Source organism: Henckelia pumila, chromosome 2 (genome assembly GCF_033568475.1).
Source record: "Henckelia pumila isolate YLH828 chromosome 2, ASM3356847v2, whole genome shotgun sequence".
NCBI lineage: Eukaryota > Viridiplantae > Streptophyta > Magnoliopsida > Lamiales > Gesneriaceae > Henckelia > Henckelia pumila.
In genome coordinates, this window is record NC_133121.1 from 472,962 (window position 1) to 488,236 (window position 15,275).

The 15,275-nt window shown below is 32.3% G+C and overlaps 2 protein-coding genes across 3 annotated transcripts; one reads left to right on the forward strand and one right to left on the reverse strand.

The window, feature by feature from the left end:
* The first annotated feature begins 354 nt into the window (after positions 1-354).
* On the forward strand, positions 355-3,383 carry LOC140883261 (uncharacterized). Of its 2 annotated transcripts, none has more exons than XM_073289659.1 (3): positions 355-592; positions 705-1,086; positions 3,085-3,383. In XM_073289659.1, exons 1-3 carry the CDS (start codon positions 425-427, stop codon positions 3,321-3,323), a joined length of 789 nt encoding a protein of 262 aa, XP_073145760.1. In that variant the 5' UTR covers positions 355-424; the 3' UTR covers positions 3,324-3,383. The 2 variants fall into 2 exon arrangements, with proteins under 2 accessions (XP_073145760.1, XP_073145761.1); XM_073289660.1 differs by lacking the exon at positions 3,085-3,383 and adding an exon at positions 1,600-3,068 and having other exon boundaries at positions 359-592.
* Positions 3,384-9,711: 6,328 nt separating this feature from the next.
* LOC140882698 (probable inactive purple acid phosphatase 27) lies at positions 9,712-14,661 on the reverse strand. The gene is made up of 12 exons (XM_073288851.1): positions 14,342-14,661; positions 13,387-13,474; positions 12,183-12,452; positions 11,943-12,054; positions 11,730-11,844; positions 11,497-11,629; positions 10,668-11,042; positions 10,521-10,588; positions 10,308-10,407; positions 10,019-10,207; positions 9,863-9,943; positions 9,712-9,776 (listed from the first exon to the last, which is right to left on the reverse strand). Exons 1-12 carry the CDS (start codon positions 14,659-14,661, stop codon positions 9,720-9,722), a joined length of 1,908 nt encoding a protein of 635 aa, XP_073144952.1. The 3' UTR covers positions 9,712-9,719.
* Positions 14,662-15,275: the final 614 nt, after the last annotated feature.

Sequence of the window (15,275 nt, forward strand, 5' to 3'; positions counted from 1 at the left end):
CCCATGATGTCTAATAGATATCTGCTATATAAAAAGTTCGCTTTTATTCTCGTTTAATTAATTTGATCTCGTGATGATGATTGTACTTGTGCTCATCGTATTTGAATTTATACATGTATATTTTTTGCTTTCAATTGTTAAATTTTGGTGTTGAGAAATATTTTCCCCGCCTCAACATTTCACATGAAAATATGGTATATAAATTTTCTATTTTTTTTAGAATCAATAAAATCAAAATTGTTTTCTATTTTGTTTTTTTTTATGATGATTGCATCCATGTAACGCCATTTTTTTAGGACATATATAATAATAAAAAACAAAGGGTTCAATAATTTTTGATAAGAAATGGGCTTGAAAGTCAAAAGCCCAAAGAGTTTCTGTAACCGATAATTCACTCAGCCGAAAAGGAGGAAGAGGAGGAGAAATGGCGGCTTCCAATATATCTTCTACTGCACCATTCTGTTTCCCTCTATCCTCTGACCTATTCGGGGGTGGAAGACAAGGACCCACTTCTCTTTCATGGACTTGTTCTCTTCCAAACATCAAAATCGACTCCCGTCGTTCATTTCCTGCAAGTCGCAATCTTTCTCAGGTTTGATTTTACTCGATCTTATATATATATATATATATATATATATATATATATATCTTGATGTGTAATTGGTTTGTTGAGTTGATATATATATATGGTAACTTGTGTGTAGGGATTTGTGATCGAAGCAGCAGCTTGGACTAGGAGATCCCGTAGTGAAGCTGCCAAGAAACCCAACAGGAAATCATGGAAACAGAGGACAGATATGTACATGAGACCCTTCTTGCTCAACGTCTTCTTTTCAAAACGCTTTGTCCATGCCAAAGTGATGCATCGAGGAACTAGCAAAGTCATATCAGTCGCCACCACAAACGCCAAGGATCTCAGGAACACCTTGCCTTCCCTCACGGACAACGAAGCCTGCAGGGTCATCGGCAAGCTCATTGCCGACCGATCCAAAGAAGCCGATGTGTTTGCCATGTCGTACGACCTCAAGATGAACCAACGTGTCGAGGGAAGGCTTGCAATTGTTCTTGATACTATCCAGGCCAATGGTATCATATTTGTTTAAACATAATTCAATTAATTAGATGTTCCAAGGGTTGGTGTTTTTGGCCTTAATTTGTTTGCTACTGTAGGAGGGGCTTCTTTGCATATTGAACAAGATAGATTTATATGGTATGGTACTATGGTATATCATTTTGTTTAATCATTGTATGGTATGGTACGGTATCATTCAATTTACATGTAGCAAGGGTGTTTTTGGCCATTGTTTGGAACTGCAGTTGCTTTGCATATTCTACAAGATAGATTCTACTCAACTAAACACAATTAACAAACCTTTCTCTGTAAAACACCATACATAGATAAATAGATAGATAGCCCGTGACTCAGGAACCGTGCATGATTTTAATGTTAAAACCACAAATAACTTGTGAAACCAAGTTAAAAATATATTCATCGAAGATCTGATGGTTGTTTAATGTCCTCGCTGATTTGATAATATTCAAATAATGAATTTGAACTTAAATATATCCTTGTTGCACACCAACAACTGTTGTCATCAGGAAACAGGAATTTGGTACCACAATTTCGCTTGCCTCATTCAAAAGTATCGCAGCAATTCTATTTGCTTGTTGCTGGTAGTGTTTGCAGACGAAAAACATACGAGCCATGGAGTTTCGAGAGCTCTTAAATCGTACTAAACAATCCATGGTAACTTCCCCCCTCCTCCAGATTTTTCCAACTCATTCTAACTTTGTCACATTCCACTGCTCTCCCAAACTCTCACGTAACTGAAATAACATATATAGAATCCAGTAATTAGCTGCACTAATAAATAGAAGTTGCACTAATAATAAAAGGCAAAGATCAATATTTGACGGAATGTATAGCTTAAGATAGCAAAGCTGTGACCTCTCTGGTCCAAGGGATGTGGCAGGTAAAGATCACCAAAGGCAGCTAAAGAGCCAATGGCTGTCATTATTATTCGTTGCATCCATTGCTAGAATATCTTTTTGATAAGAGATTGCTACTAGAACATCTTAACACAGCAGAATTTGGATTCCTGTCGATCTGCGGAATTCGGATTCCTGTCGATCAGCGTTTCTGAGGTATTTCTTCCCTAATTCGGCGAAAACTTCTTTCAGCATTGTTGTTGGACTTTATAGCTTTGGGTCGAGGAACTTTCCTTCATATCTCCCCTTTCTTCTTTGTATACATTATTTGATGCAAATCGTTCCATTGCATTGCTGCTACATAATATTATGTAGTTATTTGTTTATAACAATTGGTTTTGTGGGCTCGTATCATAACATATTGATTCACTTTTACTTGCACGATTTGTCCACGGGGCCTTTAGAGATTGGCCTAATTCTAGTATTTTCTTCTGGGAAATAATAAATTTTCAGCTTAAATCTACTCAAGTGCTTACTTTCCAGTGAAGCAAACCCGTCATTTTCATCCATGTGTCCTTTATACTTTCCTTGAGGTGCATTATATCGTCGATTCAAGCACAAGAATTAGGAACTTTGTTTTATAATTAATTTATTTACTTTTATGTGCAGCAAGAGGTATTACATAATCCGCTCAAAAGTTGGAATTTGCATAACAAAAGATCCCACTGCGTAGTTAATTCTTGCGTCTCAATAGAGATGTCAGGCTCATTTTCTCCCATTCTACCTCGAACACATAATTGCAAGCTCCCCATCCAATTTCCGAGCACTTAACATATTCCACTCACCATAACTTGATTCCCATCTCTTGCCCAAAGTTGCTACTTTGCACATGTATTTATTTGAATGGAAGAGATTTGATTAGATTAGTTATCTACAGTCAAAATTTGTAGTGGGAAGTAAAAGCGAAGATCAATCCGTAGTTTTTGTCTAAAATTCCAAATTTTTTTTGAATGAATTAATTGCCTGAACATTATTTAGCCTATATGCAAGTCTTTCTGAAAAACTCAGTACTTAAAGTTTTTTATTTTTCCCATTTGTATTATCAGTTTGGCTATTTGAATCAAATTTGTTATTTCATTTATCCTAAACTGTCAGCTACGATGTTGAAACTATTGAAGAACATGAAGAAGCTCCACTTTAGAAAGTTCAGCTCCTTTTCCGAGAAGGAAATGCCTTGTCCGAAGACGAAGTCTGCATCAGTTGATACCACCAAGGAAGGGTACAAAACAGATGAGCGGGGCCAACCAGATTTGAGCATAGCCGATGTAGTTAACTTATCTTGTGCCTTTGCCCTGGGGTATTATGCTGACGACTTATTTTCATTTTTCAAATAAGTAAAGGATGATGAAAGTCCAAGAAGTTGAAAACTTAGAGAGTTGAAAGGATGAAAAGTTACTGCTTCTGTTGGTAAATCTTAATTATGTTATGTTTCATTTGCTGTGTTTCGACTCTGATAATGTGTCGTCCACTTTTTTAGTAAATAATTTGACTTATCTAATTTTGTTTTATTTGGTTTGTGAGTGAAAACACTGTTTTGCATGATTGTTATTGTTTTTTACCCATTAAAAAAGAACCATTAAAATTCTAGGAAGAGCCTATATTCAATTCCAAACCATTCATTTACTCAGTGGCATCAAAACGTACTTGAAATTTAAATAATTACATTTTTATATATAGAAATTAAGTAAATTCGGGTATTAATCAAGTCATTCTCTTATATTGTTCTTGAGATAAAATCTATAACTTTTGTTCAAAATATAAAATAAAAAAATAATTGCATCCTGAAAATATATATTGCTCCTTAACCAAAGGGCTAAAATATGAGCAATGGTTTGCTTTCCAAGAGCAATTGCCGATAAAACCTCATATATACAGTAGATTTTGATCAATTATTGTTGTGGGAAGAAAACAAAGTTCGAACCAAATGATTAAAAAAATATTTCGAAATGTTCAATAGGATGAGTAAACAAATACATGTAGAAAAACGAATATGCGGAGTATAATTAAAACAAAAATATTCTCAATTTTTTTTTTGAAATACGTACAAGGGTCTGCACTAAATCTATTGTTTCCAAGGCTTGTGATATAGTAATCAAGTCTCTTGTACCAACACTTTGGCACATGTTTGAGATCGTACACAGATTTATTCAACATGTAAACCAAGTTTTATTTTCATTTTTATGCAAAACCTTTTGGCTGAAGCAAATATATTTCTTCTTCAAGGTCGCCAGAAAGAAATGGTGTCTTCACATCTATGAGACCGTCTCATCCTTGATACGGGTCAATCATACTCATATTTAAAATAATAAGTAATATTTTTGGCATAAAAAGTAGTACTTTTTAATGGGTGACCCAAATAGAAAATCTGTCTCACACAATTAACCCGTTAAACCGTCTCATAGAAGTGTTTGTCTAATGTTAATATGATAAAATAAATGTCACAAAAAACCAAAAGTTTATTTTTAATGTATTGATGTTGTAAGTTACTGATATTGTAAACATGAAATTTATTAATATTGAAATAAAAGTTTGTTGATATTACAAACTTAAATTTTTGGCATTGGCGCGCCCAATTCAATGTGCACGCCTGCGCAGCCCCTGAAGCATTCCAGTCAAATATTTCGAACCTCATGCGCGCCCGCCTTGATTTACAGAGCGCGTGCGCCGTTTGATTCCCTGTTTATGCGAACTCCATGCACGCGCGTCCCATCCAACTGAGCGCCCGCGCGCCCTGGCTACACTCTCTAACCCAAAGTGCGAACAAAAGGCGCGCCCACCCCACCTACTGAGCGCCCGCCCCGTTTCTTTTTATGTCATATATTCGATGATTCCTTCCTTTCATTTATTCGCTTTGGCCAAATTTCTCTCTACCCGACTTCTCTCCAACCTTATTCCATCTTAACGCCGCCTGTTCTTCTGATTTTCAGAATTTAAATCTCGGCTATCCCGTCTCATCCTCTCATACATCTAGCCTCCATCTTTTTTACCATAATCTTCTCGAGGCGGACCGTTGTTACCAAGTTACACAGGGACGCTAAGGATACTTGGATTTCTGGTTAGTTCAAAGGTTGGAGTTGCTGCTTTGTCCATAATTCTATCACGATCCGGAGTAAGTTCTTCATTGTTGAGATTTCAAATTTTGATTTGTGTCGTGATTATACGGGATGTCAGTCTAGTGCCATTGGAGGGGGTTGTCGTGTTGTTTGATTAAAAACATTGAGGAGTGGCGATTGATTCGGAGTTTGTGGAGTTTTGTGGTAACTTCAGTCAAGTTTGGGGGGAGAAATTGTGTGGCATATCTGTCAATATTTGTTGGAAGTACATCCTAGGTGTTTGACGAATGGCTCCTAAGAAAAATTTGAAATCTGGTGCTTCTTAGTCTGCTTCTGTTCCTGCTCAAGAAAACCAGCGTTTTTGGAATGACACTGCGGGGAAACATTAACAACGGTGGTTAGGGAAGAATATTTTACCCGAGAGGGGTTTTGACATGTCCATGGGGTTTGAGCCAGGTCCGTTCGTGAGTTTTATCCGCAAGTTCTATTCCAATTTGAAAGTCAAACATGTGCAATTTAAAGTACTAGTTCGTGAGAAGCTGGTCCCGTTTGACGATCACACTATCAATATCCTTTATGACCTTCCACCGGTGTTCCACGATGAATTTGTGGAGTATAAAAATAATGAAGTGAATTATGTGGCGATTTTGAGCCGAATTTGTATTCCGGGAGCCGAATGGAGGTTGGGACGTGATTGCCTGTTGGTTTATGTATTTATTTTTATAAATTTTTTAATACAGTAGAATTATAATTAAATTAATGCACAACACACACATATATATATAATGAATGTTCATTGAGTGAATACATTAAATCATTAAAAATAGTTTATTATTACTTTCAATTCTATGACAATAAAATCTTATTAAAACTTATGATTTTTATATGTATAGCATGATAATTTTATTAAGAAATTTCATAACTATAATTTGAAATATTAGAATTTTTAGATTAGAAGTTATAAAATAAAGATAATTATATTTAATATATTTTTAAAAAACATTTTTGTCAATTATATAATAAAATATTAATTTTTATTTTATCAAATAAATCTATAGCAATATTTGTTATCTATACTATTATATAAAAGTTAAGGACACCAAAATTTGTTATTTCATAATTACCCTTTCATATCAACTACCAACTAAATCTCTTCCACTCCTTCACGTTTTATTTTAAAAAATATATATAAATATAAACAATTTTTCTTTTACACATGCAAAACATGTCATTTTTCGCTAGTTATTATTATTTTTCATCATTTTTGTGGCGTAAAAGTTCTACTATTTAAAAATTAAATAAATTTGTATAGTTTATTACAGTTAATTGTATAAATTATGTAATAAAAATTTTAAAAAAAATCATCTCAAAAATTTCGCCGGCCAAAATTTTTAAAAAAATATGGATTTTCCAATATTTTACGTTTTGATTTCATATTATAAAAAAGTTTAATAAAAAAATTAAAGGGGAAAAAGGAAATAAACGAGGGAAATGAATCCATTCAAATTTTTGGGTTCAAGAAAAGATAATTCTAGACATTTTATGATTGTACCTTGAACTTTAAAATTTGTACTTTAATGACTTTCATGGAGTCATTCAAAGTCTTTTGGAAATTTAAATATCTATGGACTTTTATAGAGTACTTTTTAAAAGTTATAGTTGAATACCTATTGACTTTTAAATTCCACAAGACTCTTTAAAAAAGTCATGATTTCTCCTACTTTGAATACACAGTTTAATCGATTAGTTTTTAATTAAAAAAAAAACAATTGAAATCAAATAGAATAAGCCGATTAGAAATTTTTTGAAATTCAAAATTAAATTTTACTACACCAAACATTTGAATTTAATCGGTTTGTCGAGTTAGTTTGGTTTGAATAACATGATAAAACAAGGACCTATAATTGAGGAGATAAAAAAATTGAAATTTCAGGATAAATAGTATAATGTGATAAAATTTATGGTATTTGGTGTGATTTTAATCAACTCAAATATTTTTAAATATTTTAAACGGCAAAGCAGTCCAATCGTCAATGAGAATCGAACTCGTGACCTTGGTTTTGATGTTAATTTTATGATCGAGCGTTTGTCGTTTCACCAAAAGCTTTAGCGATTGGTGCAACTCAAATCTTTTAAATCACACATCACCCAAACGTAATGGTTCGATCGCTTTACCAATAGGAACATTCCCACATATTGTTTCTAAATGACCAAAATATCGTAGACTGGAAAATAATTTAATAACAATAATATTAAAAAAATTAATAATAAACTAGTAGGACTATATAATTATAGTTTAATTAAAAACGATAATAAATAATATGATGATGAATGATGATGTTAATAATTTATTGATATTAAAATCAATAATTTATTCATTAATATCAATTGTATTTTGTTTTTTCTTTACTCTGATTTCTTTGAGGCATTATACTCTGCAATTTTACTCTCACACTAATAATATATTCTTAGATCAGTGACTAAATTCTTGTTATTTTAATTATTCTTATTATTATATTTTTATTTTTATTAATTCATTTCTTACTATTACTTATTAATCTTATTACGATTCTTGTCGTTTCTAGACATTAGTGTCGATAAATTTATTTCTCATCATGTAATTGTTATTCTTAAAATAATATTTTTAAATTATTTTATATTATAATTTATTTAATATGTCTTAATTATTACTTCATTTTTATATTGGTTATTAATGTTTTACTTTTTGTATAATTCAAAAATAATATCATATTTTTTGACGCAATAATATTATTTGAAAAACAAGAAATAATAAAATCTTGAGCGGTGAATCGTTAATCAGGGTTGACGATTTTAATAATTATATTATATAATTTATATTTTTAAAAAATGTAACTTTATATTTTATTAGATTAAATTTTATATTTTAAGATTGAATTTCTAATTAACCCGCATATTTCCGTTTTCTCTCTATAAGAAGTAGTGTAAATAAAATAATAATAATAATAATAATAATAATAATAATAATAATAATAATAATAATAATAATAATAATAATAATATAGTATGTCTCTTGTGAGACAGTCTCGCAATAATTTTGACATAAAAATAATAGTTTTTAGTGACTCAAATAAAAAATCCGTCTTACAAATTGATTCGCGAGATCGTCTCACTAGAGTTTTAATTTTGTGTAATGAATAACACAATTCTCAAAAGTTTGACTTATTTTCAAAATTCATTATAAGGGGTGTAGAAGTAAAAATATTAGCTATCATTAGTTCACAAAAGGAGGAATCATAACTAGAGCCGTTAATTTGGGTTAGGTCCGTCGAATCGGTCTGTCACGCCACACAATTTAAGTAGGTTGAGTTAAAGATGGGCTAACCCGCCTAGGCCCGCGGGTCTGGAGAATTATTATTTTATTTTTATATTTATTGTGATATATATATATTTTAATGAAAGTTATGAATTTTTTTATTAATTACTTTATATAAAATTTACACGTATGAAATCAATAATTAAAATTTTTATTAATATGTTTTCATTGATATTTATTTATTATTAATTATAATAACTTTTATTTATTTTCATTTATAGTGAGTCAACCCACGGGCTGGCCCGCCTAACCCGCAGCCCACCTTGAATTGGGTTGGGTTGAGGATTTCCAGCCCGTCGGGATGGTGGGCCGATCCGCCCTCGACCTGTCGAAAGATGGATTTTTGGTGGGCCGACCCGTCCCATATGAATTGACCCGTCTAACAGTTCTAATCACACGGCCCATGGCATGAAGTGATGCGCAGTCTCCCTTTTTGTGTGAGCAGCAGGCGCTTTACACCGGCTTGTGTGATAATTTTGAAATGCCAAAAATCTTACCAACTAATGATGATGGCAGATTAATAATTAATATACCTCTTATAACATGTACCAATTAAACTAGGCCACTGTGTTTAACCGAAGTTTTAGCCAAATTAATATACTTTTTTTTAATTTATTTTTGAGATCAACTAATATATATATTGTTGTTAATTTTGTAGTATCATCGTAACCATGCACCATTATTTTTAAGTGTAGCTCTTTATAGCTTGAGATTACTCGATCGATTCATATATATAATTAAAAGTAATATGTTTGATATAAAAATTAATATTTTCCATGAATCATATCAGATAGGATCGAAATTCGTCTCACAAAATTAAACCGTGAGACGTTTAAGAGTTTTTTTGGTGTATTGTCAGTCAAACAATCAAATAGATATGTTCGGTTTGTTTATACACACATATATATGAGCTAAATTTATCAGTAACCAATTTATTGATAATGAGTCAATCTTTATCGTTGTATTAATTTGAATACATCAACAAAAATTCTTGTTTGTTCATTTAATTATTTTCTCAGTGATTGTTTGTCTAGTGCTTAATCCAACTCCGGCCACCATTGTGCATGCATATTATTTTTGTATGCATTGATCCGTTCGCCAACACAACCTCGATATATCGCTAGCTAGCTAGCTAATAAAAATCGAAAAAATGAAAATAAAAATTGCATTTAATTTTATTGACCTAGCATGGCTCGCTCGCTCGCGATCGACGATTTTTCCAATATTGTTCCCAAAAGCATGTATGTAATGTATATATATATTATATAAAATATTCTAGAAAAGAAGTTTGGGGCGATAATTTTGATCATGATGAGTACTAATTAATCTTTGGTAAATTGAAAGCTATCTTCGACGTTTCTTGAATCCGCATTCACAAACTGCAGCATAATATATACGATAAATAAGAGTGTCACAAAATATCAAAGCATGCATGCGTATATGAAAAATGAATTAATGTTATTACCTCAACTTTAAGCTGTTGCTTTGATGCATTAACTCTCAAGTATCCGTACTTGGAAATCCTTGATAAGCTCCATGCGTTATCCTATATATATATATGTGTGTATATATTAATTATAAGTGATATATAAATATATATATTAATTAATTAATTACGTACGTTAGTGGAAAAATCATCCAAGTTAAAGCCAGCCATGCCAATGACAGTATGAACTGGTGCACTGTAGTTTGTGCTGTCATAAGTGTCCATTCCGTTGCTGTCTTTCTTCGGCATTGCTTTGCATTCTTGCTTGTATACACCACAGCTTCTCTCATAATTGTGGACATGTCCGAACAGTGCCAAATCAACCTATAATATTATTCATCTTAATTAATTAATTATTCCTTTCTAATTATATATATATATTTAATTCGTACGTTAATTAATTAATCATGAACTAGCTAGTCACCTTATTTGCTAGTAGTAGTGGTTCCACGGCATCCACAAATCCCTGGTCCACGCTTGGACTTATAACATTTCCATCCGTCGATGAATACATTGGCCTATGCCTACACAATTAATTATATATATTGATCTTCATATTAATTAATTGATATTGTAACATATATCAATTTTAGTTTCTTTAGTACTTTGGTTTCATATAATATATATATATATGTACCCTGTGAAAATTAGCCATGGTGTTCTGGATCGATCGACGGCAGACATGTCCTCATTCATCCATTCATACTGCAGCAATTAATATATAGATATAATTAAGAGTATATATACTCGGCCCGATCGAAGTTGATTAATTAATATATAGTACCTGTGGTGACTTTGGAGTCCAATCATGCTCGGTGGAAATGACAGTGAAATGAAGAGGGCCTTGTTCCAAAGAATACCACGGGTTATCCTCAGCCGCTGTGGGCATCGGAAAATAGTTGCCATAGGCCACCCCACATTCACCGCCCGAGTCTGGAGTCACGTACACTGAACCTGAATCTACATAATCCCTCTCATGGTTTCCAATGGCAGTCATGTAAGACACTCTAGACGCCACCGGAGTTATTAGCTTCAGAAAATAGTCCCATTCTACTAGAAAACCTGTGGCATAGCTTATGTCTCCGATATGAAATATGGAGTCAACGTTGCCCAAACACACTTCATCCGTCATCGCCTTCACAACAGATATCGATCCTGGCTGCACGCACACACACACGCGTACATAAATTAATTTAATTAATTGTGTATAAATTAAGTATATATATATATGGATCATGGATGAAATTTGTTTGTTTGTAATTTGTATTAGGGAAAATTGCAAATTTAGTCCTGTATGTTTGTCACTTTGCGATTTTGGTCCTTTATGTTTTCACATTTCAGTTTTAGTCCTGTATGTTTCGATTTTTGGCAATTTCGGTCCTTTTTCTTCGAAAATGCTGACGTGGCACTGTACACGTCAGCTCCACATCAGCATTGAATTTGTGCCACGTCAGCGCCACATCGGAAAAAGGACTAAAATTGCCAAAAAAATAAAGATAGCGGACTAAAACTGCAATCTGAAAATATAAAGGACCAAAATCGCAAAGTGACAAACATACAGGACCAAAAAATCAATTTTCCCTTTGTATTAATATATATGTTACCTAGATTACCTGTATGTAGTGTTCCGCGGAAGAATCGAGAGGAGCTTTGCCCATATCACCATATGCTAAGAACATCAGCGCATCAGAGCCTCCGGTAGCTGGTGTTCTTGATGTAATTTCATCGCTCCATCCGCTTGAATCACTGACAATATACAATTATAATATAGATCTATATATCTGTATATATATAGTTACGTTGCATGCCTAGCTATCTTGGACATATAATATATATAACTAATTACCTTCCATATTTGTAGGAGAAAGTGGTGGAAGGATTCAATCCAGACATGACAGCGGAATGTATATAACCAGGGTCATGCCATCCAAAATCCTTTGCAGGACTTGGAAGCAGGGAACCTAATTAGCTTACAAATAAACTAATTATTAATTTTTCAATTAATTTATATATTCATTTAATGATCAGAATGCAATTAATTAAAAAGAAATGATATTACTTGAGCACATGTCATCTTGAGTAAATGTAGAGACCGTGGAGGTACTAGTCTTTCCATCTCCATATTGAACTTGTTGCGGATTTTGATCACCGCTCACCCATCTTACTTTCATCTGAATGCATGCATCAAATATAATTAATCCATTAATTCATGAATACAAACCTAGCTGATATATCAATTCATTAATATATATATAATAATGTTATAAAAACCTCATGATCTAGCTAGCTAGCTACGTACAGATGTTCCGGTTGAATCGGTGCTGGATATATGTCCATACAAGGGCATGTTTGGATTGGCGAAGCTGAGTGGCCGTTGGGATCTCTTGAGAATGCATGGGGTGCTGAATCCACCCCCAAACAGCACAAACTCGATATCAGTCCGGATATTGATCACATGAAACGTCAAGGTCGCGCCGCATGTGCTCAAAACGCATTCCCCACCCACGTATTTCTTGCACTCCTGTTTCTTGCAGCTCAGGTAATCTGGATCATTGCTCACATATTGAGCCTGTGCATGCGCGTATATATACATATATATTTCCATTAATCCATATCATCTCGCGCTAGATATATATAGGTCTAATTAATCATGTATTCTTACATGTTGTGTGTGTTCTAAGTCTATTTATATATCTATATATTCAAGTTCTATCGATCAAATTTTTCTAAAGAAACTTAGTTAATTACTAAACTATATAATTTTTTTAAATAAAAAATATTTTTTTATCGATAGATATTAAAAATTCAGACTTAAAATATATGTAAAAATAACTTGATGTATAATAATAATATGGTTACTACATGAAATTGTACGAGCTATATAATGTTTAGAAAACATTAATTTTAATTGTACGTACAAGGCTAATGATCGATCCGACACCGTGATCATAATAAGAGTAATACTAGATGTACACCTCGGTGTATACCTTGGTTTACAGCCTTCCTTATTAATTATAAAACTTTCCTTGACCAACTAGATCTTTATTTATTATCATGGATATTTTTGCAATTAATGAGGGAAATTAGGAAATTTTAAGTAAGGGTGTAAACCAAGATGTACACTACAAGGTGTAGCATTTTTCTCATAATAAATGCATGCCGACTGAAAATTCGGTTGTTGATCATAAATGTTTTTCGGGCGCTACGTTCTCTTGCAAATTAATTAACACATGCTTTGTCTGATTAGAAATTGCATATATATATTTATACTTAGTACGTAGATAGAGCGAACCTATTTCATCAATATTTAAATATTTTTCCTTAAATAATAGTATATCCGCATCATTTTCTATATCATATTAATTATATTATTGAATTGATCACGTACATAAATATATTTTGAGGAATTTATAATACACGTGCGTGTTGTATTACTTAAATATTATTCAAGTTTTAATTATTATATTTTACATTGAGATATTCCGAAGAAGAAGAAGGCATACCTTAACAGGATAGTGGCATAGAAGAGGAAGACTGCTGAAGTCCCCAGTTTGCTCATAAAATAACGCATTCTGTAAACATGCCGTCACACTGCAATTTACAGTGATTAAGATCCATTAATTTTACATTTAATTCATACATATAAGCTAGCTAGCTAGCTAGGTCAATATAAATATAATTATAAATCCTAATTAAGGATATTTTCAACTATTGAAATACTTCATTCCAACCATAACTTAAAAGAAAAGATGATAGATAATATAATAGTTGATCACTATGTGCATGATTTACACAGGTAACAAATTATATTTATAAAAGTCGACGAGCAATAATCAATCAATAGAGACAGGGAAATTATATCATAATTCGATGATTCGATCTATGGGTTCATTCTAATACAATTGAACAATAAATAATTAAAAAAAAACACAAGCTAGAGAAATTAAATTGGTTTATTTTATAAACAACGTACTGGCTAGATTATAAGTGTGTACTGGACTGAATAATATTGCCAATAACAAAGAAAAAAGGATAAGGCAAATTTTGACTTTTCAATGATATAATATTTGTATGATGAAGTAAAAGAAACATATATATATATATATATATATATATATATATATATATAGTCATGATCTACTGCACACCAGTGTGCAGGAATTTTGTGTGCACCACGTGATGTTCGCGCGAACATCTGGAAAAAAAAATCAGATGTTCTCGCGAACATCACAGGGTATACACAAAATTCCTGCACACTGGTGTGCAGGGGAACAAAATTATATATATATATATATATATATATATAATATTTGATCTTAGAAGTTGGGTCATGCTTTTGAGCATGAAACGTAAAATATACAATAATAATTATAATTAATGTAAATTTGGTGTACGTGCAAATTAAAATATATCCTGGATAAAAGGAATTAATTAACGATCATATAAATAAATATATACTTGGCATGAGAAGGAGAGATCATGGCCACCCAATCTCCATCCGAAGGAACTAAAACTCCTGTCACATTTACTGTCACGTATTCTTCATCGGAAAGGGTATACGAATCAACATCGGAACTGGTATTGATTTGCAGATAGGGGTTGGCGTCGGGGCAATCGATCAAATTCCTTCTGTTCAACAAGCGAACCTCCGTGATGGCGGTGTGGTTACGCAGCTGGACAGCAGATTCTACTAGTTGCTGGGGCAGCCGGAATGCATGAGAAAGCTGAGAAGCAAAGTTTCCGGCCACCAACAAAACCAAAAAAATAATATTATTCATGCTAATAATTTGCATGTTTTGTACATGAAATTTATTCATAAATTTAACTTACAGGAAAGAGAATTAATATTAAAAAAAAAGGAAAGGAAAAAGAGCAATTGTTGCAGTTAATTTGATCAGATAAAAATTAATGATCAGAATATCAGACGAGAAAATTATAATACATACAAATAACGTGTTGGGCCAATTGATCAATTTAATGAAGTTAATTGCTACTTTTTCCATTTAAAAATATTGAAAAATGGACAACTTGTTGGAGATATTATCTAGTGCATGTCGGAGTTAGCTAGGATTAATATTACTAGGCATATATTGTGAATTAAATAAACAATATTGATTATCAACATTCTTGTTGGAGATATTATCCGTGTGACTAATTTGCTCTTAGTTTGTGTCCTTTCTGAGACGTTATTACCGACGTTGCAGCTCTTCATCAGTAATTATATACTTATATATATATATATTTTAAAATCTCCATAATATTTTTAATTTTCGATAAATCATTAATAACTTTTCTAAAATAATATTTATTTTAGTCCCGATATAAGACAATGCATGTAATAATCGATGAATTAATACGATGATCATAAGTTTTCAAAACCTCGTACAAACTG